At 45.6% G+C, this 25402-nt stretch overlaps 2 protein-coding genes and 1 long non-coding RNA gene across 3 annotated transcripts; 1 reads left to right on the top strand and 2 right to left on the bottom strand.

Moving 5' to 3' along the window:
- Positions 1–1971: 1971 nt before the first annotated feature.
- On the bottom strand, positions 1972–2931 carry LOC127697414 (meiotic nuclear division protein 1 homolog). The gene has a single exon (XM_052200551.1). The coding sequence runs from the start codon at positions 2713–2715 to the stop codon at positions 2098–2100; it is 618 nt and encodes a 205-aa protein (XP_052056511.1). The 5' UTR covers positions 2716–2931; the 3' UTR covers positions 1972–2097.
- A 4392-nt stretch (positions 2932–7323) lies between these two features.
- On the bottom strand, positions 7324–14493 carry LOC127697418 (uncharacterized). The gene is made up of 4 exons (XR_007980463.1): positions 13972–14493; positions 13359–13437; positions 11310–11480; positions 7324–9246 (listed from the first exon to the last, which is right to left on the bottom strand). It is a non-coding gene; the product is annotated as an uncharacterized LOC127697418 (long non-coding RNA).
- Positions 14494–14918: 425 nt separating this feature from the next.
- Positions 14919–25074, top strand: LOC127697415 (histone H3.3A). Its single transcript, XM_052200552.1, has 4 exons — positions 14919–15035; positions 16514–16664; positions 17859–18012; positions 24432–25074. Exons 2-4 carry the CDS (start codon positions 16537–16539, stop codon positions 24558–24560), a joined length of 411 nt encoding a protein of 136 aa, XP_052056512.1. The 5' UTR covers positions 14919–15035; positions 16514–16536; the 3' UTR covers positions 24561–25074.
- The last annotated feature ends 328 nt before the right edge of the window (positions 25075–25402 follow it).

Below are 25402 nucleotides of genomic sequence, written 5' to 3'. Positions count from 1 at the left end.
TAAGCAGAAAATGCACCATATAACCTAGGACCTCTTAAACATTTTTTTTTTTTTTGATAAAAGAAAGTAGAAGTTGGACTGGAGAGATGGTTCAGACTGCTCTTCAATTCCAGCAACCGCATGGTGACTCACAACTGTCTGTAATGGATGCTGTCTTCTGCTGTGTCTGAACACAGCTACAGTGTACCCAAATACATGAAACAAATTGGTTAAGAGCATCGACTGCTCTTCTGAAGGTCCTGAGTTCAAATCCTAGCACCCACATGGTGGCTCACAACCATCGGTAAAGAAACCTGACGCCCTCTTCTGGTATCTGAAGACAGCTACAGTGTACTTACATATAATAAATAAATAAATCTCTAAAAAAAGTCACACCTGACTGCGTGTTCTGAATGAACAGGGAGGTGGTGATGGTCTGTGTGAGGCTCTAGAACTACATCTACAGAAGAGTGTTAGCCTATGTCCTTTGAGACTAAAGTTCTCTCTGCTCTCTTACCCAGGCTGCTCTGCATTGCAGGGAGTTGTTATGATAAATTAATGAGAGGTTGGTTCAGAACGCCAACTCTGGAGCCAGCCTGACCAGTCTGAATCCTCATTATCATTCTTCTCTGACCTTGGACAAGTAACTTTGTCTCTGTGCCTTAGTTTTCTCATCTGCAAAGTGGGAGTGATAATCACAGGATTTGTTTCAAAGCTGTCGGGAGGATTAAAGGAGCAGACTGGCCATTGAGTACTTTAACTGCAGCCCCGCTCTCTTGCAGTGTGTCTCATCTTTCCTGTTGCCTTGCCTTTTAAAAGTAACATTTTTACATTTATGGGGGGGGGGGTGGGCACACACTTGCCCTGGACAACTTGCCGGACCGATTCTCTCTACCCTGTGAGCCTCCGGGATGGAGCGGAGGCCATTAGTGAAGGACTTTCAGCAGCCTTGGCAGCAAACACCTTGCTGGCCTCACTTTACAGTTTCCTTGCCACTTGACAAAAAGATGCTGAGGAAAAGAGAGGCTGCAGGCCGTAACCTGAGTAAGCACAGAGCCTGGAGGAAACAGGGCGGGTGTCTGTGGGCCCAGTTAACACTCCCTTGGAGAGAGCAGAAAGAATTCTTGGCAAAATGTTTCATTCCCCACGTCAGGAATTACCTGGAGGTAAGAACCAAAGCCCCAGTTCCACTTCAGTCGCAGTGCGTTCGGTGTGGGTGGGCACGGGAGGGGGACCAGGGACCAGGCGCCCCTGATGCCCGCGGGATAAAGGGGAGGCGCTAGCAGAGGGTGTTTTGGGGACACAGCTCCCCATCCCGGGTTATTAGATTCAAAGAGCAGGAAACAAAGTCAACTGATGGCGCCCCAGGGGACCGGGTGGGACAGGAAGAGAGGTTGCTTTCAGTTTCCTGTGCTCCAGGGTCCTCACTTCCCTCTTAACTCATCTCTAGTGACCAGTGACTTTGCTGCTTTTTACTTTTGTGGTGCTGAAGATGGAACCCCGGACCTTGTGTTTGTTCTGCCGCGGACTCACACCTCCATGGCGGGACTCGTAGTTCATCTGGTGCGAGTGCTTGCCTCTGTCGTTCAACATCAATGAATCAAAACGGACAGGGTGTTACAGCCTATGAACAACGCCTCTCACCTTCTCAATAGATAATATATAGAAAAGTAGATGTTGAATTTAAGCTGACAACGTGTGATGTTTAAATTGCTGAGGTTCTTGTTTTGTTCTCGTTGTTATTTGTCTTTGTGGTGGTTGCTGTCTTTTTTTTTCTTGAGAGTCTAGGCTAGCCTAAAACACAATATGTATCCCAGGCTAGCCCTGACTGAGCTGGAGACAATCTTCCCTCTTTTCCCTCCCTCCAGAACACTAGAATGACAGGCCTGTGCCACCACAGTTTTGTTGCTGCTGGTGTTTTGTTTTTTTGTTTTGTTTTGTTTTGTTTTTTTTTTTCCTTATTGTATATTTTATTTAAAGCTAACAACAACTAAACAGATAGATAAATAATTATACAGATGATAAACTATTAACAGAGATGATATTGGGTAACATTAGTTAGATGTTTAAAACCTGACATATTTACAAGCTCACAGACCCTTGTTCAGCACCAACATTTTAGTCTATGTAGTCAAAGTCTTCTGGAATTCCAAAGTTTTTATCAATTTTAGATTCTTCAAACCCAAATTTTCTTTTGGCCCAGGATTTTATTGCAAATATGTTATCAGTCCATCGATTGGCAGCTTCTTTAGCTACTTTATTTGCTTGACGTATCTCTTCCACAACCTGGGGGTCACATTCTCTGTACTTTTCCACTTCTGCCCTAAGTTTTTCCCGTTGGTCTTGAAATGAAGACAGTTCTTTTGCAAGCATGGCCCGTTCTTCCGTCTCTTGCCGGCCAACTCTAGCTTTCTCAAGGCTCCTCTGTAAGTCTGCATGCCTCTGGCTTCCCTCTGACAGCTGAGAGTTCAGAGCCTCCAACTTGCGCTTCCTGGCATGAAGAGCCTTGCTCGGAAAAGCCCAATAGTAATTGGACGTCCCGATCCTCTCGCAGTCGACCATACTGTCGTCCACCAGGCTCTGGAGGACTTCTTTCACTGACATGGCGGTGATGCCTTTCTCTTTGGGAGCAAGCTTCTCCAGGTCTTTCAGTTGGAATACATCTTTTGTCTCAAAAAATAGTTCCATCATCCGGCTTCTCTTTTCGTCTGCACTCAGTCCTCTTTTTTTTGACATATTGCGCGCAGCGGCCTCCTTGTTTGAGTCTGGCGCCAACAACCTGGTGTTTTGTTTTTAAGGAGAGAAGCCCTTCCACAATGCTTCCTCCCAAGGCAAGTTCTCTGGTCTCACTTGGCAGCTCTGAAAACCATGGTCAAGGGAAGCAGAGTGGCTGAGCTCCAGGACCCTGTGGTGAGTCTCCAGCTTGAGTTAGCTTGTCCGTGGCATCCTTCAGTGCCTCTGAAACAGTAGCCCCTACATGTCGAGAAGGAAGGACGGCAGGGGTGTTTCCCAAGCCGCCAGTCCTTTGGACCCGTGGGAAGGTCTCATTCACCACAGGCTTGTTCTGCTGTCTAGGTACTGTTCCTTTTTAAAACCATGGCAAGCAAGACAGCACAATTGCTGCAGCTTTTATCAGTCCCCTCACGTGAGGGCTGAGCCAGGGCACACACTTTAACACTGACCGCCTTACACTCCTAGCCCAAGAGCTTTTAATACTCTGCACCATCATTTATTTTTTAGTATATACATTCAAGGGCTGAGGAGATAGTTCTGTCTCTCAAACACTTTCCACACAAGCATGACGACCTCAAAGTTTAGGTCCCCAGCACTCAAGTACAAAGTTAGGCACCGTGTAATCCTAATCCTAGGGCTTGCTATCTGGGTACCCTAACCTACCAGTAAGCTTCAGGTTCAGCAAACAACTGTCTCAAAAAGTAAGGAGAAGAGCAACTGAGGAAAATATTGAATGTTGACTTCTGACCTCCATGTACACCTATACACACACACACACACAGATATGGATATATTTTAGTCTATATTATAGCAATTTATTTTATTGTGGGGGCAGGGTTTCTTTTCATGGCCTTCCCTGTCCTAGAACTCACTCTGTGGACCAGGCTGGCCTCAAACTCATAGAGTTCTCCCTGCCTCTGCCTTCCAAGTGCTGGGATTAAGGAGCCACCACTACCTGGTTTTTGTTTGTGATTTATTTATTGTATATATGTGAGTACACTGTTGCTATCTTCAGACACACCAGAAAAGAGCATCAGATCTCATTACACATGGTTGTGAGCCACCATGTGGTTGCTGGGAATTGAACTCAGGACCTTTGGAAGAGCAGTCAGTGCTCTTAACTGCTGAACCATCTCTCCAGCCCTGTTTTGTTTTGTTTTGAAGACAGTCTCATTAAGTAGCTCTAGCTAGCCTACTAGACTAGGCTGATCTCCAATTCACAGAGATCTGCCTACATCTGTCTCCTGAGTGCTAAGATCAAAGGTATGTGCCACCATGCTCAGCCTGTAAAGTTCTTTACTATATTCATGTAACATGCTAGAAAAACTGGCCTATTGAAAAAACTTGGCTAGCATATAAAGGCCTAGCAGTGGTGGTGCACGCCTTTAATCCCAGCACTTGGGAAGCAGAGGCAGGTGGATTTCTGAGTCTGAGGCCAGCCTGGTCTACAGAGTGAGTTCCAGGACAGCCAGGGCTACACAGAGAAACCCTGTCTCAGAAAAATAAACAAACAAACAAATAAACAAATAAAGTGATGAGCTTCATTTATATATTCTTACATATATGTGTTATATATTATATAACTATAATTATAGTTTGTTTTTATTCAAACCCACTGCTCCCCCCAGCCCTATTTCCTCTCCCTTGGCCCCTTCTTCCCCCAGACAGTTCTCCCTTCTGCTCTCATGACATAAATTTCCGATTATACTCTTGCTCCCCCTCTACTTAGAGGTCTTCCTCTCTCATTAGAGTTCCCTTTTTACTTTCATGCCCTACGCATAGAGTCTACACATTTCCCTGACTCTGCATAAGCACCCTAAGGTGACCTGTGAACATGGTTCCCTGCTCTCTTGATATAGAAACCCTCTAACTGATGCAAATCAAAGAAGCAAATCCTGCCAGAGTTAACACCTCTAATCCCAGCACTAAGGATGCAGAGGCAGGCGGATCTCTGAGTTCAAGGCTAGCCCTGTTTACAGAGCCAATTCCAGGACTGGCAAGGTTCAAATCTTCAGTTTCACCTTAGGAGCATCAGAGAAATTGCTGAGTATCAAGGGTATGCATATCTGAAAAGCCTTTAAGTTGCCAAAAAACATGACTTTGAAGGCACAATGTGTTACTCTGGAAGTATACGACGGAGTTTGTAAGCATGCCCAGACCGAACAGTGCTGGACACAAGGTCAGTGACCCCAAAAGAATGCTGATTTTTGCTGGGTAGTGATGGTTCACGTCCTTAATCCCAGCCCTCAGGAGGCAGAGACGGGCAGATTTCTGAGTTTGAGGCCAGCCTGGTCTACAGAGTGAGTTCCAGGACAGCAGGGGCTATACAGAGAAACCCTTTCTCGAAAAACCAAAAGAAAAAAAGAAAAAAAAAAGAATGCTGATTTTTGCTTCATAAGCTTGAAAATGAGGAGATAGTGCACAGCCCACATAGTGGAGGTCAAAGGACAACCTCTTGGAATAGATTGTCTCCTAGGGATAAAACATAGGTCCTCATGCTAGGCAGCGAGCGCCTTTACCCACTGGACCATCTCATCAGCCTTCAAAACAGTTTTATTTGCATTACCCTGATGATTAACGAAGCATAACATTTTTTCAAATATTTACCTTTTTTTTTTTTTTTTTTTTTGAGACCAGGTCTCTCCATGTAGCCCTGGCTGTCCCGTAACTCACTCTGTAGACCAGGCTGGCCTCCAACTCACACATCAACCTGCCTCTGCCTCTGGAGTGCTGGAATCAAAAACATGTACCACCATACCCAGCTACCAATTCTTATTAAGTAAAAAATATTGAAGGTGGCTATTTTTAAGATTTAAAACATGTATTTCTTTTTTTATTTCTTTTTTTTTTTGTTTGTTTTTGGTTTTTGGTTTTTTGTTTGTTTTGTTTTGTTTGAGACAGGGTTTCTCTGTGTAGCTCAGGCTATCCTGGAACTCACTCTGTAAACCAGGCGGCCTTGAACTCAGAAATCCACCTGCCTCTGCCTCCCAAGTGCTGGGATTAAAGGTGTGTGCCACCACCACCCAGCTAAAACATGTATTTCTAATAACTTCAATTTTAATCAAAGAAAGCCTGTAAGAAGCCAGTTTGGGTCGTATATGCCTGTAATACTAGCATTTGAAAGCCTGAGGCAGCCGGGCGTGGTGGCGCAAGCCTGTAATACCAGCACTTGGGAGGCAGAGGCAGGCGGATTTCTGTGTTCGGATTTCTGAGTTCGAGGCCAGCCTGGTCTACAGAGTGAGTTCCAGGACAGCCAGGGCTACACAGAGAAACCCTGTCTCAAAAAAAAAAAAAAAAAAAAAAAAAAAAAAGAAAGAAAGAAAGAAAGAAAAAGAAAAAAAAAGCCTGAGGCAAGACGATCTTACGTTCTAAACCAGCATAGTGAAACTGTCAGAAAAAAGCGGGTGGGGGTGTGGAGGGAGGGAAGGAAGGATTACTACTATAGATAGATAATGTGAGCTGACATAAGTGGTTTCAGATATTGTGCATGTGTGTGATAAACGTGTGTCTGTGTGCACAGGTCTGAGTGGAGAGGGCAGAGATGAAACTTGTCTCCTCCTCAATTGCTCCCCACCCTATCTTTGGAGATGGAGTCTCTCACTGAACCTGGGGCACTGGGCAGTGAGCTTCAGTGACCTGCCTCTCTTTACCTGGCAGCTTACAGACGTTGCTGCGGTACCTGCCTTTTATGTGGGTGTTTGGGGTCTGAACTCAGGTCCTAAATGCTTGCCGGCAAGCTCTTTAACCCACCTAGCCGAGCCCCTGACTATTGCAGATTTTGTTTCACGAGACAGTTTTAATAACAAAGTACTTGGCCTGGCCTTGAACTATTGGTCCTCCTGAGTAGTTGACAGACCTGGAACACCAGGCCTGCTTTATCCCCGACGTGGTTTGGTGGTGGACAGCTTGAGATAGGGTTGAAGGCCTCTGCCTTGAAGTGCCCGCGTTACAGGTTCATACCACTGTTCCTTGCTGCCTCCTTCATTCCTGACCATCTGAGTGCTGGGATCACAAAGTTAGACCACAGCCGGGCGGTGGTGAACGCCTTTAATCCCAGCACTTGGGAGGCAGAGGCAGGCGGATTTCTGAGTTCAAGGCCAGCCTGGTCTATAGAGTGAGTTCCAGGACAGCCATGGCTAACAGAGAAACCCTGCCTGGGGAGTTGGGGATGCCCCCCCTCCTGAGTTAGACCATTACAACCAGCTTATTTTATTTTTATTTTTTGTTTTGTTTTTGTTTTTTGTTTTTTTCAAGATAGGGTTTCGAGCCATCTCTCTAGCCTCTAATTTTCTGTTCTGATATTAGAAAAATGAGAACCCAATTGCTTGGACTATTAAGGAAAACACCAGGTGCTCTTGGGGTCCCAGGTAACCCAAGTTCTTGTTTCTGTGGCTGCTGAGCTCTAGTTTCATTCTCAAGTCTACAAAGAAACTCAATCCCCCCTCTCCCCACAAGAAAAGTCAGGGCTGACCAAACCTGCTGTATTTCAGGTCTTTTTTTCTTCTTTCTCTCTTAGCAGTGCGGGGACAGAATCCAGGGGCTCTCCACTCTGGTTGTCTTCTACCACTGATCTACACCCTGCTGCACTTCTTTCTTCCTTTTTTTTTTTTTTTTTTTGTTGTTGTTGTTGTTTTTTGGTTGTTTTTTGTTTTGTTTTCCAGACAGGGTTTCTCTGTGTAGCCCTGGCTCTGTCCTGGAACTCTCTCAGTAGACCAGGCTGGGCTAGAACTCAGAAATCCACCTGTCTCTGCCTTCCAAGTGCTGGGATTAAAGGCGTATGTCACCACTGCCCGGCTTGCCCCTGCATTTCTTGAACTGGACAATTAGTCTGATTTGGATCAGAAAGAAAAGTTGAGCATTGGTGGCACACACTTTTAATATCAATGCTTAGGAGGCAGAAGCAGGTAGATCTCTTAGTTTGAGGTCAGTCTGGTCTACAGAGTGAGTTCCAGGACAGCCAAGGCTACACAGAGAAACCCTGTGGAGGAAAAAAGAAGGATTTTTTTTGGTCTATTTTTAACTTTTGTATTTCTTTTATGTGTTTTGACTGCATGTGTACACCTGGTGCCTTAGACACCAGAAGAGGGCATTGGATCCCTGGGGACTAGGGGACACAACCGTTGTGGATGAGAACTGAAACAGGCTCCTCTGAAAGAGTAGCCAGTACCTGTAACTACTGGGCTATCTCTCCATCTTTAGCTATGTAGCCCAGGCTGACTTAAAACACTGTCCAGCCTCTGCCTCCCTAGTGCTGAGACTATAGGTGTATGTCACCATGCCCAGATTGAGGGCAATACTTTTAAGAGGCAATCGGACATCTATGACATGAGCAGAAGAGGGGGGAGTGTCACTGGAGAAAGGAATGGAGGTGCTGAGACCAGAGGCATGGGGAGGAAAACAGGGAAGGGAGGTCCAGTAGAACAAAGTGTAATCACACCACATACACACACATTTTACTTCTTGGAGACAGGGTTTCTCTGTACAGCCCTGGCTGTCCTGGAACTCACTCTGTAGACCAGGCTGGACTGGAATTCAGAAGTCTGCCTGCCTCTGCCTCCCAAGTCTTGGGATTAAAGGTGTGGGCCACCCCTTCCCTCCACTGCCATTACTTTCTACACTAAAAACTTTAAAAAGGGAATACTTGTTTGTGACAGGTTGTCACATACTAGGGATGCTGCTACCCCGAGTGCTGGGATTATAGGCAGGTGCCACCACACTCAATTCAGGAAATACTTTCTTTTGAGACAAGGTCTCTCTGCATATCCCTGTCTTGGAACTTACTATTTAGAACAGGCTGGCTCTGCACTCACAGAGATCTTCCTGCCTCTGCCTCCCAGGACTGGGATTAAAGTTGTGTGCCACCGCTACTTAGACACAGCCCTCTTATAATGACACTTTTCCTTTAGCGTTTACCTGCTTCTTTTTAACTTGTAGGCTAAAAAAACAAAGTAATAGATTTACATATTTCTCTTCTTACCTTAGCCTATCATTGAGCCCAGTGGTAGAGATCCTGTTTAGTGTGTGTGAAGTCTTGGATTTCAGCCTCAGCATCTTAAGGAGAAGGTAGGAAAGAAGGGCTTCATTATACCCTCTGTGTGCCTGGATTCACTAGGAGTCATGTGGATTCACTATAGGTGGGGCACACCTATAATCCCAGAACTTGAGGCTGTAAATTAAGAAGCTAGCTTGGAGTACAGAGCTTCTGCTTTAAAAAAAAATTTTTTTTTCCATCACTCATTCCTCAAGGCAGACCTACACTTATCCAGTTCATTTAAGCTGGGCCAGGATGATCCACATGTCTTCACGTATAGAGTTCTGGAGGGTATCTAGTCTACTCTGTGAGCACAGTCACCATCCAAGAGTGTCTGAGCTGGAAGGAATGGCAAGAGCAGAAGCCATCAGTCACTTAGCGAGCACTGAGATTGGCGAACATAAATGGCGACGGCTTGCCCTGGCGGAGCGGCCATGAATCACTTCACCTGCTGGTGGAACGTGTCAGACTCTGAGGGGCTCAGTTTTTCACATTTGGATATCCTGGGGGAGGAGAGGAGGAACATTTTACAATTGACTCCATAGGCAGGTCTGGTGTAAGCTGACAGAGAACAGTATTTAAACCACAGGTACCGCTTGTTAACTCACAATCTAGAGAAAAGACCTCAGTCCAGCTAACACACACACACACCAGCTGCTACAGTTTTAAGAAGAAAATCAGCATGGAAATCGACAGAGCTTCACAAGGGGGTGGAGGGAGGGAGGCGTAGTGCAGAAGGGCTGAGGAAAGACAAGACACAGAGCCACAGAGCTGCCCAGAGAGCTTCACTATGGGGCACGCAGGTGCCCAGAGATAGGACCTCCTCCTTCTAGGGACCAGGTGTCTTAGTTGGGAGTAGCCCCAACTGGGATGCTCACTGGACATCAGCCTGGGTGGGGGAGGCTTGCTCTGTGTCCCTTGGCCCTCACTGTGCTGGGAAACAGATGAGAGTCAGCTTTGGCGGAACTCAAAGGAAGCACTGAGCTCAGCCAGGAGGGTGCTCTGCCTAAGTCTATGAAGCAGAGATTGTAACCCAGCATGGCCAAGGAGCCTGAGGGACATCATAGGAGAACAGCACAGGCCCAAACGAAAGCAGGCCCGGCTGGTTCAGACCCACATCTCCTACTTCCAGGTACTCCCTCCGTTTATAGTGTGTAGGCCCGCTTCTGTGGCACCCGAAGCAGCTGCAGCCTGACTCCGAAACATTCTACAATTTGACCTGTATCATTATCTTAATACAGCCCTTAGGAGGCTGGAGAGATGGCTCCGTGGTTAAAAGCACTAGCTGCTCTTCCAGAGGACTCGGGGTTCCATTTTCAGTACCCACATAGTGGCTTACAACCCCCCCTACACACACACACCTTGTCTCTTCTGGAATGTGAGGAATATACACAGGCCAAACCTCAATATGCATAAAATAAAAATAAAACATTTCAATGCCCTTTAAAAATTTTACCTGGTGACTGAGCTCCGTTGGTGGAGTGCTTGCTGAAGAGACATTTGAGAAGTCCTGGGTTTGAGCCCCAGGACCAAATAGAACTAGGCATGGTGGGTACACATTTGTAATCCTAGTTCTGGGAAGGTGGAAGGAGGGGGATCAGGAGTGTAAGACAAATCATCCTTTTTTTTTTGGATTTGGGTTTTTTTTTTTTTTTCTCTCGAGACAGGGTTTCTCTGTAAAGCCCTGGCTGTCCTGGAACTCACTCTGTAGACCAGGCTGGCCTTGAATTCAGAAATCTGCCTGCCTCTGCCTTCCAGAGTGCTGGGATTGCAGGCGTGCGCCACCACCGCCCGGCTATCATCCTTAGCTGTTTATCGAGTTTCAGAAGAAAAAAAAAAGCTTAACTGTGTTTAGTATATACTTAAAATATTTTCTTGGGGATCAGACTTAGACTATTACCTTTATATCCTATCCCATCCCAAGATTGCATTTGCTAAGAAAGGGAAGACAGAGCTGAAGATGGAACTCAGTTGTCAGACTGCTTTCTTAGAACAGAGTGCTGGGTTTGATCCCTGGCACCATACAAAATCGAGTGTGGCCAGGGCCATGGTGGCACAAACCTTTGGCCACAGCACCTGGGTGGCGGTGGCAGGTGGAGCTCAGAGTTGCACAGAGAAACCCTGTCTTGAAAAAAAACCAACACAAAAAACCCAAGTGTGTTTCCTAGCACTTGGGAGGCAGAGACAGGAGGGTCAGAGATACTGCCTGTGCAAAGGACTCTCTAGGAGTGGCTTGCACTGGTTGGATTGCGCACCTGAACAGATGATGCTATTTTCTGGGCAAGAGGAAAGAGTTCTGGAGAAAGCTGAGGCTCTGAGGCCACAGGACAAATTACATGCTTTCCAACAAAGCATGAACCCAGGGAGAATCTCTAGGTTATAAGATTCGAAAGGCTCACCAGAGCTGGGTTGTCATGGCCTATGCCAGAGAGTGAGGCAGAGGATCATGAGTTCAAAGCCACGAGACCCTGACAAAACAAACACGCAAACAGTGCAGCTGGAAGACAAGATTGGTCGTGGGTCAATACAAAGGGTACACGGGGGTTAATTGTGCTATTTCATTTACCTTTGTGTATGACAGCATCCACGGGAGTGGGTAAGATTTCCTAATGCGTACAGCTAACAGAAAAAGGGCTCCAAACCAATGTGTTAGTATGTATGCGGTGTGGTGATGCTTCAGTAGAAGAAACGGGCAAAACAGTTTCTAGAGTTTATGTTCTTACTGGCAGGAAACAAACTGTAAACAAACAAATGACAGATCTAAATCAACACCTCAGAGAAAAGGGTGGTAAGTATTCAGAAACATCTCCAGCAGCTGGGTTGTTGGTACTTGGTGAACAACGGAGAATGAAGTGACTGACATTGTTTTTGAATTTTTTTTTTTAAGATATAGTTATTTATTCTATGTATGTGAGTACACTGTAGCTGTCTTCAGGCACCCCAGAAGAGGGCATTCAGATCCCATTACAGATGGTTGTGAGCCACCATGTGGTTGCTGGGAATTGAACTCAGGACCTCAAGAAGAGCAGTCAGTGCTCTTAACCACTGAGCCATCTCTCCAGCCCTGTTTTTGAACTTTTTTTTTTTTTTTTGGTTTTTGAGACAGGGTTTCTCTGTGTAGCCCTGGCTGTCCTGGAACTCACTCTGTAGACCAGGCTAGCCTTGAACTCAGAAATCCGCCTGCCTCTGCCTCCCAAGTGCTGGGATTACAGGCATGCGCCACCACCGCCCGGCTGTTTTTGAACTTTTGATAGAGTCTTCCTATGTAGGCTTAACAGGTTTAGAACGCCCTACAGACAGCAGGCTACCCTCCAACTCCCAACAGCCCTTTGGGTCTAATTCTGAACTGTGGGGTTTATAGGCATGCAGCATCACACCTAGCCTTGGCAATTTATCCTATCCCTTCACTTATAAGCAAATCTTTTTGTTTTGTTTTTGTTTTGTTTTGTTTTTTTGGTTTTTCAAGACAGGGTTTTTCTGTGTAGCCCTGGCTGTCCTGGAACTCACTCTGTAGACCAGGCTGGCCTTGAACTCAGAAATCTGCCTGCCTCTGCCTCCCAGAGTGCTGGGATTACAGGCGTGCGCCACCACCGCCTGGGTTGTTTTGTTTTTGTTTTGTTGTTTGTTTTTGTTTTTTTTTTTTTGAGACAGGGTTTCTCTGTGTAGCCCTGGCTGTCCTGGAACTCACTTGTAGACCAGGCTGGCCTCGAACTCAGAAATCCACCTGCCTCTGCCTCCCAAGTGCTGGGATTAAAGGCATATAAGCAAATCTTAATTAGTGGCCATAATTATTTTATTCTAGGCAAAGATTTTAACCTGATTTGAAGCTTTCGCTCCCCTCTTTCCATTACGATGAACTCCAAACGTCAAGGTGGTAACTGAGCTGCAGGAGTGGAGTCTGGCAGCTGGGTGTGTCAGCACCTGTCTTCCTTGCCGGCATTTAGGAAGTAGGCAGGTCTCTGTGAGTTGGGGGTCAGCCTGCTCCTCCACATGTCAGTTCCAGGCTAAACCAAGAGCTACATAGGAAGACACTAAAACAAAAGACTAACCTCTGGTGCCCCTTAAGAATCCTTGAAAAGAAAAAAGCCTCTTTGGAGGAGCAGCTCTTCTCTTCTAGCCTCCATGAATTGGAAATAAAGTAAGTCTGTTTCCATTAGCTACAGTCTTTTGCCATCCTTGGGGCTCCAAAGCATCCTGTCCCCTGGTTAAGTGCAACTTCCCTGTGCAAGGCAATGCTTCCCGAGAAAGACTCAGTCAGGGCAGGACTGTTTCTGGTGCTGTTCACGGCAATATTCCCAGTCCTCCCAACTGTCCTGAAGCAGAATTGGCATGAAATGTGTGTGTGTGTGTGTGTAGCAAATTTGGAAACTTCCTGATTACTACCAGGATAACCAGTCACATTTCCAGAAAGGCCTTGTGGACTACCATCACACAAATACTACTTCCATGTTACAGAGATGGGGCAACTTTAGTCTGTTCAGAGAACCCACAATCTACACGAAGTATTCACCAGACACAGTCCTTCGATCACTTAGAAATCTCTGCTTAAAGCCAGGAAGAATGTGTGCGGAAATGTAGCAAGCATACAAAGAAAGCACTATTCATGACACATTACCATTTCTTGAAGATATGACTGATTCAATTGATATGTAACAGCCTTCTTGGATAAATCCAGCAACAAATATTTTAGTTTCCTGAAAACAAAACAAAAACAAGCAAGAGAAAAAAAATGCTTCTTGGCTCAAATTATACGAGTTCTTCACTGGCAGCTCAGTGGAGGTTTTTTTGCATATGTGCTTTTAGGATAGTGTCGCAGATTGCCTGGACTCATCAACACTTAACACTCATTAAATAATAATGAAACAGGAGGCCTGGTTTTTTTTTTTTTTTTTTTTTTTTGTTTCTCTAGGGTCTGTTCCACATTTCAGTGACCTTGGACAAATCCATTTCTTCTCTCATATCTGATTTCCACCTATCTGTTTCAGGATAATGTTGATAAGACTGCTTTGAGAGGTCTTCAGATTACATATAGTACCCTATGGGATCTTCCTGAGTCCTCTACTGAAAGCCTTCACACAGTTGTGGAGCCTGGTCAATACCGTCTGGGGATGGTTCAGATGTTTGTGGGTCACTTAATGAGAACTTGAGCTATGCAGTCTGTTGCCCAAGCTACTAAGCAGCAGGAAAGCGGGAAACAGTAAGCCCTACACACCAGCTTTTCCTTATACCTGCCGTTTCAGCCTCTTGTCGCTGACATTAGACTATATGTCACGAGATGTCTCCAGCGATCCTCCAAAGGGGAAGGAGTGGAAAGGCCCACTCTGGCTTATACAGCTACAGCTGTGTTGCACATTGTTTCAGAGGCTTACAAAATACAGCCATCTTGCACCATGAACCGCGGCCTAGGGAGAGAGTGAGCCCTGTCCCTCCGCCCGGTGCCACCACCTGCGACGCGCTGGCAGTCTCGGCACTGCCCCGCAGGCTGCACCTGGCTGCCCCGCCTCTCAGGGTTAGAGTCTGCGACCAACTTGTCCTCAGGCGACTTGGCCAGATCCTCCGGAGCGCGGGACCAGCCCGCGCTCCGCAGGGAGCGAAGGCGGGAAGAAGCCCGCGGGTCCCCCGCCCCTGGCGCGCCGCGCGGTCCGAAAGTGGGCGCGGGACTCGGGCTTCCACTTGCCAGCTTCCTGCTTGGGCGCGGCGACCGTACGGTCGCGGCCTTCTCCCCGCCCCCACACGGGCCAGGCGCCTCGGGGGCGCGCGCGGGGGCGGTGCCCCTCCCCCCCCCCCCCCGCAGGCCGGGCGCTGGTCCGCAGCCTGCGCCGCCCTCCCCTCCCCCACTCCCCTCTGTGCACCCCAGAGCTGGGCTCCGGGGGCTCACTGTGACGCCTGCACCCGGCGGGGAGGGAGTGCGAGCTGGGGACAGATTAGGGCGGACGGCATCTCTGCGGGCCCCGCGGCCCCTCGGCGTGTCTTTTGTGTTTGTACACAGCGCGAGAGGCGGCGGGAGGAATGGGCGGGCGGCCGCGTGGGGGAGGAGCGAGCGCGCGCCAGCGAACGAGCGCGCGGGGGGAGGGGCGGGGCGGGGCGCGCGGGGGCCCGGGGCGGGACCGAGCCTTCCCTCCATTGTGTGTGATTGGCTGGCGCGCAGCGCGGGGCGGGGCGGCGTGTGTAGGGGAAAAGCCTCGGTGTCAGCCATCTTTCAATTGTGTTCGCAGCCTTCGCCGCGCCGCCGCCGCTTTCTAACGCCAGCGCCGCCTCTCGCTTGCCGAGCTCCAGCCGAAGGAGAAGGGGGGTAAGTTTCTCCGTCTGCCCGCTTTCCCGGAGCCGGGCCCCGCTCGCCGTCGGCCTCGTAGCGGCCCACGGAGGCACCCACAGCCCCCCGGGCTCGACCCGCAAACTTTTTGGCGCAGAAATGGAGATGGGGAGCGAGTTTGCCTGCCGCGGGTGGCGGCGGCTCCCCCGTCTCTCCGTCTCAGCCCAGCAGTGGCACCGCCGCGGCGTCGAGCCCGGCTCCCTCCGGCGCCGCGGACTCCTCTTTCTTCGGTGAAATCCCTCCCGCTGCCCCTTCCCGGGACCCCAGACCTTCACCATGTCCCGCGCGAGCCTCTTAACTGCCGCCTCCGGGTCCCAGGCCCCAGTTTTTCGGGCGCAAAGGGGGTAAAATCGCCGCCGCTTTCCACCCCAGGCTAACTCGCTTTTTGCTGCCTCCCCACAGTTGTGCCTGAGCTTCACCATCTTGTCTCTCTTCCCTGGTCACCGACCATATTTTTCCCCCCGTTTCTCTCTTCCCCATTTTAAAATGGAAGGAAAAAAAAAACCTAAGAACATTTTTTTGCCTTTTTTGGAGAAAAAGAAACTTGATGCATATGAAATGCAGAAAACAAAAAAAGAACTTTTGCATTTTTGGAGAGCGGCACGTGGCAGGGGATGGGGTATTTTCGAACGATTTGCTGTTTGTCTCTCTGGAAGGGAATCGGATACGTTTTCCAATTGTTTCCATTTTGTGCTAGTCTCGGAGAGCCGAGTCGCTCGCTGCCAGCTCCGGGTGCGGGGGCTGAGATGGGCAGGTCGGGTACCCCGAACCTCGGGACTCAGGGGAGGCAGAACCAAAAGTTTATGTGGTGCTGGGTGGGCCAGGCGGCCGGTCGAGCGCTAATTAAGCCTGGGTGCGGGGCAGTCGGCTTCCATAGCGAAGCCCGGGAGGGGGACGGGCTTTGTGGAATGCTCATTGGCGATGGCTGTTGTTCTTGTCTTTCGAGACGCCTTTTTGTCAACATAACTATAAAGAAACAAACCTCAAGAATGTTTTTAGATATTTACAGCAATCCAACTGCCAAGCGCGAGGGGGGACGCGAACCGGGCGGGGGGGGGCGCTGAAACCTTTTTTTCTAATTTTTTTTTGGCAGTAATTTAACTCGACCTTCTGTGTTTGTGGCTTCGTTCATTTGACTTGTTTGTGATCGAATGTTTGCAGACGTTTCTAATTTCTACTTTAATTAAAGGAATTGGATCAAAAGCTTTTGGGGGGGCGTCTTTCTGGTTTCGGCCGTTTATCGCTTCGAATTAGCTTTATAGAGTATTAATGCTGACAAATTTCTAGTTTGTTTTAAATCATTTGGGTAATAGATGTAATCCGCGCCCTTCCAAACTAATTATATAACAGCCCCCCCCCCCAATTCCCCATAATTATTTTCCAGGTTGGGGGGTTTCTGTCAGGAATAATGTATATGTTTTAGTTTAATACGATGGCTTTTGTTTTAACACTGATAGGTAAGTAAGGAGGTGCCCATACCATGGCTCGTACAAAGCAGACTGCCCGCAAATCCACCGGTGGTAAAGCACCCAGGAAACAACTGGCTACAAAAGCCGCTCGCAAGAGTGCGCCCTCTACTGGAGGGGTGAAGAAACCTCATCGTTACAGGTATTTATAAAAGGAATGGGACAGTGTCTAAGTAGTATGTCCATGTAATTTAACAGGAAGATAGTCATACTTTTTGCTATGGGAAAAAGATGGTTCTCTCTTTGGAATGATTACTACTGCTTGAATATATATATATATATATATGCATATGTTCCGTTTGTGAACACATGCATCTTAGTATTCAGTTTGGTCCATAACCCTTAATTCTGAAGCTGTAAACTGATCTAAAAGTCTAGAAAGACATAGCATTCAACTAGTAATAGGGCAGTTAATGTTTTAAGTAGCCTATTTTTTTAATAGTAAAGTCATACACACTTTTTTTAGGTAGCTCCTCATTTGTGGTAAAGTAATAAGCTATGGTAGGGAGACCACTAAAGTTCCCATTGATCATATTTACTTGGTGGGTTTTTCCCCCTCCTTTATTACCTCATTTAATTTAGATATAACCGGTGTTGTTAAGGACATCGGCCATTAGGGGGCACAAGTTGCCCACATTTACATAGAATTTACAGTGAAAAGCTCAGAGTAGAAGAAATAAGTCAAAATTAGAGGGAAAACAATTCTGTAGGAAATAACTTTGGGGGTGTGGGCAGTGGTGGGGCATTTAATTGGAGCACTGAGGCAGGCAGAACTCTGAATTTGAGGCCACCCAAGCCTATTACATAGAAACCCTGCGGGGGAGGGGGCTTTTTTTTTTCTTATGGACAAAACTGCAGACAGGTTTTCAAATTCGTGGCTGGTGCTAGAATGCTGGGAGATAGAACACACACTGAGTGAGCCGCTGAATTGTGTAAGTCCGAGACAGGGCAAAGGAAAGTGGTGCTGCTAACCTCAGAAGAGCAAGCCCCGTGGCTAATGGATTCCCAAGTCTGTATATTTAAAAGGCCTGGGACTTTGTGTGTAGATGAGGCAGACTCCTGTCACACATTCTGCCCCTGCACCCTGAGCTCTGGTACAAGCCTAAAATACCACATCCAGCTCAACCTCTCAATTCATAGCATGGATGATGAGTTATGTTTGCATGAAGTATGGCTTTGATAAACTGCCTTATGCTTTTTGATTTTAAAGGTGATCCTTTCCTTAACAGGATTGAATATTCAGGTCATAAAACTGATGTGTGAAATTTGGTGTTGAAGAAGAGTTGAGTGGTCTTTTTTGAAAAATTACTGAATTTCTTAAATGTTACCTGTTTAGGCCTGGCACTGTGGCACTCCGTGAAATCAGGCGCTATCAGAAGTCTACCGAACTTCTGATTCGCAAGCTCCCCTTTCAGCGTCTGGTGCGAGAAATTGCTCAGGACTTCAAAACAGATCTGCGCTTCCAGAGTGCAGCTATCGGTGCTTTGCAGGTAAGCGGATGGTGAGGAAGACCCTCTCTTGTTTGTTCCTTTTGTGTACCAAGAACAGTTACAGGTCTTGTTTTCATGTAACTGTCAGTACAGACCTGTAGGGTGATTAATTTACTCCTGTTGAAATTTAAAAGTTAAGGGGTTCAGAGCGGCTGGGCAGAGGTGATGCACACCTTTAAGCTCAACCCTTGGGAGATTCAAGGTCATGCATAAAAACCAAAATCCTAATTGATTCAAAAGCTTAATGCAGTTATTACCATTTAGAATTCCTAACCTCGTATTGAAAGCTACGCCTAAAGCTAGCTTGGGTTATGGGTGTTAAGACTTTAGGCTAGAGAGCTAGAAGTCCATTCTTGGTCTTTTTAAACAACTGATGGAGAAACGTCCTGGTCCTTAAGAAGCAAGTGAGGATGTCCTTTAGTTCTTAGAATAGGCAGTGTTCAAGGGGACACCCAGTGGTGGTGCTGGGACTGACTGCCCCCAGGGGAGAAGGGAGCGGAAAGGACCAAGCATGGAGCTTGCTAAAGGGGACTGTGGAGTTCACACTCAGTAGGAAGCAGTCTGAGTTCTAGTGCTGTGAGCAGCGATTTGGAGTGATTATGTGGCAACACTAAACCTAACAATATTAAAATTGCAATAGACACAAAAAGACTTGATGCATGTTTGTGTCTCAAGTATGAAAAGACGGGGCTGCAGCGATGGCTCGGTGGTTAAGAGCTTGCCGCTCTTCCAGAGGTGCAGGGCTCATCTCAGCAACCCACTGTAACTCCAGTTCCAGAGGATCCGACCCCTGCACACAGATACAGACACATGCAGGACATGCAGGCACAGCACCAGCAGAGGCAGGGTGAGAAGAATGCGGGTTGCTGGGCAGCACTGCACATCATCATTGGAGGATTTTAGAAATCACTGTCGCTGTGCTTAGCTTTTGCTATTATATTTGAGAAAGATTTGATAGGTGGATTCTACTCTGTGATTGGTCGAGCTGTTTCTATGGTTAGGCTAAACTTCATTTGATTGGTGGATTCAAGAATAGGCATCTATTAAATATACATGGGTTGAAATTTTAACTATCAAATTCTTCCCATACTGTTCCTTTATAGAGTTTTATTTTTCTGTTTCTTTTTTACCTTACATGCAATGATAAATTTTGGCTGGAAAACATAAAGTTATTCATGTGTAAACCTTCCTTGTTACTATTATTTAGTTACATAATCTCCAGTAAGCGTGGTTTTAAGTAAAATATGAATTTATTTATTTATTTATTTATTTATTTATTTATTTATTTATTTTTGAATCAGTGGGTTTATTTAGGTTTAGGCTCCCAAGCCAGCTGTGTAGTTAAGGGTGGTGCTGTACTCCTGATGCCCCTTGCCCGGTGCCCCTGAAGCCTGGGGTTACAGGCAAACCCTGTGTCTGCATTATATACTGCTTTGGTGGGAATCCTGAGCCGTGTGCACATTAGGCAAGCGCGCTCCCTTCCTCCAAGGCAGGGTCTGTAGCTCTGGCCGTCCTGGAACGCCCTCTGTAGGCTTTAACTCCCCTGCACCCACAGCTCAGGGAAGAACAGTCTGGAGGGCATAGTGGGTGTCTTTAATCCCACTCACAGGGAGGTAGAGGCCAGTGGGTCTCTGATTTCAGACCAGCCAGGACTACATGGAAGTAGTGAGATCCTTTTGTAAAAACGAAAAAATGCAGTGGTCTGTCTTGTATTAGTTTGTGAAAATACAGGTTAGTTGGTTGTAAGGTTATAGCTCTGTAAGTGTTGGAGGGGCTGCCTAGTGGTGCTGTTCTTACTGCATGTACAAGTCCCTAGGACCAGAGGCATTTGCTTGTGGAAAAAGGGTATGAAGCAGATGGGGTAGGATTCTAAATAGTGCCTTTTAATCTGTCGTGATGATTCAAAACTTATAATTCCATCACATGTGAGCCTGAGGCAGGGGTGTTGATGTAAGTTCAAAGCTAGCCAGGGCTACACAGTAAACCTCTTAAAAACAAGGTGTTCTATTTTTGGCTTTAGAATTACACAATTTAAATTGGACATGATAGGGCATGCTAATCTGTAGTGCCAGTATTCAAATGAATAGTGGCAGGAGAGTATTAGTCAACACCAGTTTGCACTATACAGCTAGTTCAAGATTAACCTTGAACACATATTGTGATCTTGTCTTTTCTCGACAGACTGGTGTGGCAGTGGTTCATGCCTTTAATCCCAGCATTTGTTAAGCCAGTGTAATTTCAGGATAGCCAGGGATACACAGGAAAACCTTGTCACAAAACAAAATTATAGGAACTGGAGAGATGCCTACATCGTTAAAAGCCTGTTCTTCCTGCTTTAATTTCTGTCCACACCGGACAGCTCCAGCGACAGACTATGTCATCTGTCATCCCCCTGGGAATACACTCGCATGACTGCATGGATGTGATATACTTATAGGCAAGCACATGTACCTGCATGTGCATGCTATAGGGAAAGTCTTGTGCACTGTGTAGAATTAAAACTGATTGATGGCCAATTAGCTGAGGCCAGGTTAGAAGGAGGGATATCCGTCAGAGGGAGAAAGGAATTCTGGGGAAAGTAAGGCGGAAAGATTTGTCCAAACTGTAGTCAGGCAGATGAAATTGAGAAGCCAGCCATGCGGCAGACATTGCTAGAGTAAACGTGTTATATAAGTTGGGAGCAAGTCGGGGTGGGGTGGGGGAGCCAAAGTGTGTGGCCTAGGCATCAATTATATTGAAATTAATAAATACTTAAAAATCGCAGCCTTATTCTGGGGGACAAAGGGTGGGAAGAAAAGCTAATAGAACATTCAATATAAATTAATCTTTTTTAAGTACATAGTTTAAATGTTAAAATCTGCTTGTCACCCACCCATATTCCAGGAACCCTAAAACAGCATGATTTCAAATTCTGTATGTTACTAAGGTCTTTTTCTTAAACTTTAATATAAAAAATGACTTATAACTTACACAGCAACAGATAACAGTAAAGGAGGTGGGACACTTAAAACAATGAACTTCTGTTAAGGAGTTGTAAATGGAGCTTGGCTCCAGGGCCTCCCCCTGGAATACGGTTGGCTTTGTCTTTTGTGAGATAGGGTCTTTCTATGTAGTCTACCTGCTCTTGAACTTGTAGACTAGGCTGGCCTAAACACAGATTTGCCTTTGCCTCTTGAGCACAGGGATGAGACCTATATCACCATGAGGCAGGGTTTCACTTAGTTTAGGCAGATCTTGTCCTGAACAAGCAGTTCTCTTGCCTCTGACTTCCTTGAGTAGCTGCTTTGGATTGCTGACCTGTGCCATCAGTCCTGGCACAGTGTCCTGTTAGGTTAAAGTTTACAGAATGTGTGTCATGTATGAAGGCTCACACCTAAGGCTAGGGAGGTTGTAGGGAATCAGAAGAGGGAGGGAGATAGGGAATTGACCAATGCAATGTTTATTAGCCCTTTAAATATCAGGGAGCTTGAACTAAAATGTTTTTAGGTTAAAGATGAACAGTTTTGAGACAGAGTCAGTCCATAAAACTACTCAAATGACATAAAGTGGAGTTACAAGATGCTTTCTTCTACCATTTCAAAATTACATTTTATTATTCATTTATTTATCCAGTTCTTCAAGACAGGGTTCACTGTGTAGCCCTGGCTGTCCTGAAACTCTGTAGACACAGGCGGAGGCCTGCCTCCGCCTCCTAAGTGCTGGGATTAAAGGCATGTGTCACCACTGCCTGGCTCAGATTACATTTTTGAGATAACAAACTTTATTTAGAGACAGGATTTTATTGTATAGATCCAAGCTTGTCTTGAACTTCAAATTCCCTGCTAGGATTAAAGGCGTGCTCCACCATTCTGGGCTCTTTACGATTTTAATGTTAAAGGGACTGAGAAACATTTGCCAGTAGAACTGAGAATATATGTGTGTTATGATAACATGACTCTTTTGTTGTTGTTGTTGTTGTTGTTGTTGTTGTTGTTGTTTTTTGAGACAGGGTTTCTTTCTCTGTGTAGCCCTGGCTGTCCTGGAACTCACTCTGTAGACCAGGCTGGCCTCCAACTCAGAAATCTGCCTGCCTCTGCCTCCCAAGTGCTGGGATGAAAGGCGTACGCCACCACCACCTGCCCAGAACATAACTCTTTAAAAGTAAATGGTCTAAAGGAAATAACTAAAATAAAATTTAAAAAAACAGAAACAAAAAACAAACCAGTAAAGCAAATGCACTAAACAAGTTTGGAAAAAAGAAAAACAAAAGAAATGCAAATAAAATATCTAATAAAAAATATTCATATCGTTAAAAAAAAACCAAACAAGTGGTCTCAGAAACATGGCACTTGCTGCATTTCCCAGAAGCACCTATTCTAGGTTTGCATGATTCTGATGCAGAGTCACAGGCATCTACATTGTAAACTAGTGAGAGCAAGCCACTATACTATACATTGTACCTTGCACACTTTTGTTATATTTACAATTGTGTGTGTAGATTATATACTAGATTGTACACAGAAGGACTTGATTCTCCACTATATGGGTTTCCAAGAATCCAATTCAGGTTGTCAGGATCTACAACTACCTTCTGAGCCATCTCACCAGCTTTCTAGTCTTTTTGGTTTTGTTTTGTGTAGCCCTGGCTGTCCTAGAACTCACTCTGTAGACCAGGCTGGCCTTGAACTCAAATTTGCCTGCCTCTACCTCCCAGGTGCTGGGTTGAAAGGCACACAGCCACCACTGCCTAGTTGCTTTCTAGACTTTTTAACCCACTTGTAAACTCAAAAGAGTCTCTGAGTAGTAAATCTTTGGAATAGGTAAAATATGAGTGAATGACTTACAGGGGAATGTGGGAATTTGGGGTTTGCATTGGAGAACATCTATATGGGAACAAAGCATTCGTGGAATGAGATCTCTCTTGCCAGAATAACTGACAGGTATTAAAAGCTAACTGGATAGGAGGGCCTGAGTAAATGCCAGGAAACTGGAGTATAACTAGACTATGAAGATCATAGGAGTAGTGTTTATGCCTTTATGGAATAGTATTGAGCTAGAACTTAAAAATAGAGGAGTCACAGTGTTAAAGGACATAGGGGAATGGTAATTTTTGCATGAAAGTATTTTATGTATATGAGGGCACTATAACTGTCTTCAGACACCAGAAGAGAACATTTGATCCCATTGCAGATGGTTGTGAGCTAATATGTGGTTGCTGGGATTTGAACTCGGGAGCTCTGAAAAAAGCAGTTGGTGCTCTTACTGAGCTATCTCTCCAGCCTTCAAGAGGCAGATTAGTAAGGTAATAAGGGTGGAGAGTAGAGGCTGGGGAAATAGCTCAAATAAGTGTGTCTCATTCATGAAGACTGTGTTGAGCCCCTTACACCTATGCTGTCCATAGTCCTTGGTGCTTGTGAGTACTGACACTGGAGAGGTGGGAAGAGAGGCTTGATGGTCAGCCTGCCTAGCCTGGTTGGTCCGGATCCCAATGACAGATCCTCAGAGCTGGGTCGAGACTGTTCATTCATTAAAGTGCTTACCATACAAACATGAGAACCTAAATTCAGATCCTCAGTACACACAAAAAGAGGGACAATATCTATAATCCCAGCACCAGGGCATCAGAGATAGGCAGATCCTTGGAACTTGCTGCCTGTCCAGTCTAACTGAATTGCTAGGCTCTGGTTTCAGTGGGAGGCCATGTCTCAAAAAAAAAAAATGTGAGCAGTTGACAGAGGTGCCCAGCACTCTTGTTAGTGATCTTGAAACATTCCCTGTATGTGTATAATTTATATATTGGGTCATGTTCTTTATACCTCATTTATTGGTATATTTAAAAGAATTTGAGTTTGATTATGGGAAACATTGGTGAAAGGGGATGTCAATACTTTGTACTCCCAACTCCTACTCGAGGAACCCTAGAAACAGCTTTAAAAAGGAAGCCATTTAATGGCACTGGTGTGACGTCAGGAGTTGGCTCTCTGCTTCCATCATGTGGGTCCCAGGGAGTAAATGATGGCCAGCACTTGTGAGTTGCAGGCAGGAAGAATTCCTTAGGTGCAGGAAGGTCCATGTGAGCTACATAGCAAGTCTCAGCTCTCAAAACACCACTGCCATCAGAAGAAGCACTAGGTGTTTTAACCTAGGCAGCTGTAAGGTGTGGAGGTCCTTTTTCCTCTTCACATGACATGACGGGTGTCAGTGGGTGGTTCATACAGCCAGCAAGTAGCGAAGAGGTCCCCTTATCAGTTTGGATAGACTTCCACTTGTAAGGGTGAGAATGATAGAATTGGTTTCTTTCTTTGAGGCTGATTACTAGAGAGAGCATTAACATTTGGGGAATTGAAGTGTCTGGTAAGTTTTTTAAAGGGTTTTACTATGTAAGTGTATTTTGACTGTTGGAAACAATACCATTATTTATTTCTCTTTTATTGTTGCAGGAGGCAAGTGAGGCCTATCTGGTTGGCCTTTTTGAAGATACCAACCTGTGTGCTATCCATGCCAAACGTGTAACAATTATGCCAAAAGATATCCAGCTAGCACGCCGCATACGCGGAGAGCGTGCTTAAGAGTCCACTATGAGGGGAAACATTTCATTCTCAAAAAAATTTTTTTTTCCTCTTCTTCCTGTTATCAGTAGTTCTGAATGTTAGATATTTTTTCCATGGGGTCAAAGGTACCTAAGTATATGATTGCGAGTGGAAACATAGGGGACAGAATCAGGTATTGGCAGTTTCTCCACGTTCATTTGTGTGTGAATTTTTAATATAAATGCAAGATGTAAAGCATTAATGCAAGCAAAATGTTTCAGTGAACACATTTCAACAGTTCAACTTTATAACAATTATAAATAAACCTGTTAAAATTTTCTGGACAATGCCAGCATTTGGATTTTTTTAAAATAAGTAAATTTCTTATTGACGGCAACTAAATGGTGTTTGTAGCATTTTTATCATACAGTAGATTCCATCCATTCACTATACTTTTCTAACTGAGTTGTCCTACATGCAAGTACATGTTTTTAATGTTGTCTGTCTTCTGTGCTGTTCCTGTAAGTTTGCTATTAAAATACATTAAACTATACCTGCTTCTGGTCTTTATTATTAACCTTACAGATAAAGTTTAATATCCAGTGATTTGACAAAATCTCTTGAGGCATAAGAGAAGGGAGGTTGGTGTGAAAAGGAACACACGAACCAGAGTACAATCGGGCATATGCCATGCTATGCCATACTGTCAAACAATTAATAGTAAATTCAAATGTAAATTCAAACTGCTTGCTATCTTAAAATGTTATTAACTTTAGTTATTAAAGCCCAATCATTGGATCTTACCTCTTAGTTACTAGCATTAGAATGTTTAGAGTAAAATACATGGTGACATGCAGTAATGACATGAAGTCGGTTGTAAC

Source organism: Apodemus sylvaticus, chromosome 12 (assembly GCF_947179515.1).
Source record: "Apodemus sylvaticus chromosome 12, mApoSyl1.1, whole genome shotgun sequence".
NCBI classification, from domain to species: domain Eukaryota; kingdom Metazoa; phylum Chordata; class Mammalia; order Rodentia; family Muridae; genus Apodemus; species Apodemus sylvaticus.
This window is presented reverse-complemented; position numbering and strand designations above follow the sequence as displayed.

Coding starts and splice junctions, on each gene's coding strand:
- LOC127697414 (XM_052200551.1), bottom strand. CDS start 2,715: ATGTCAAAAAAAAGAGGACTGAGTGCAGACGAAAAGAGAAGCCGGATG.
- LOC127697415 (XM_052200552.1), top strand. CDS start 16,537: ATGGCTCGTACAAAGCAGACTGCCCGCAAATCCACCGGTGGTAAAGCA. Junction 16,665..17,858: donor AAGAAACCTCATCGTTACAG/GTATTTATAAAA, acceptor TTACCTGTTTAG/GCCTGGCACTGTGGCACTCC. Junction 18,013..24,431: donor CAGCTATCGGTGCTTTGCAG/GTAAGCGGATGG, acceptor TTATTGTTGCAG/GAGGCAAGTGAGGCCTATCT.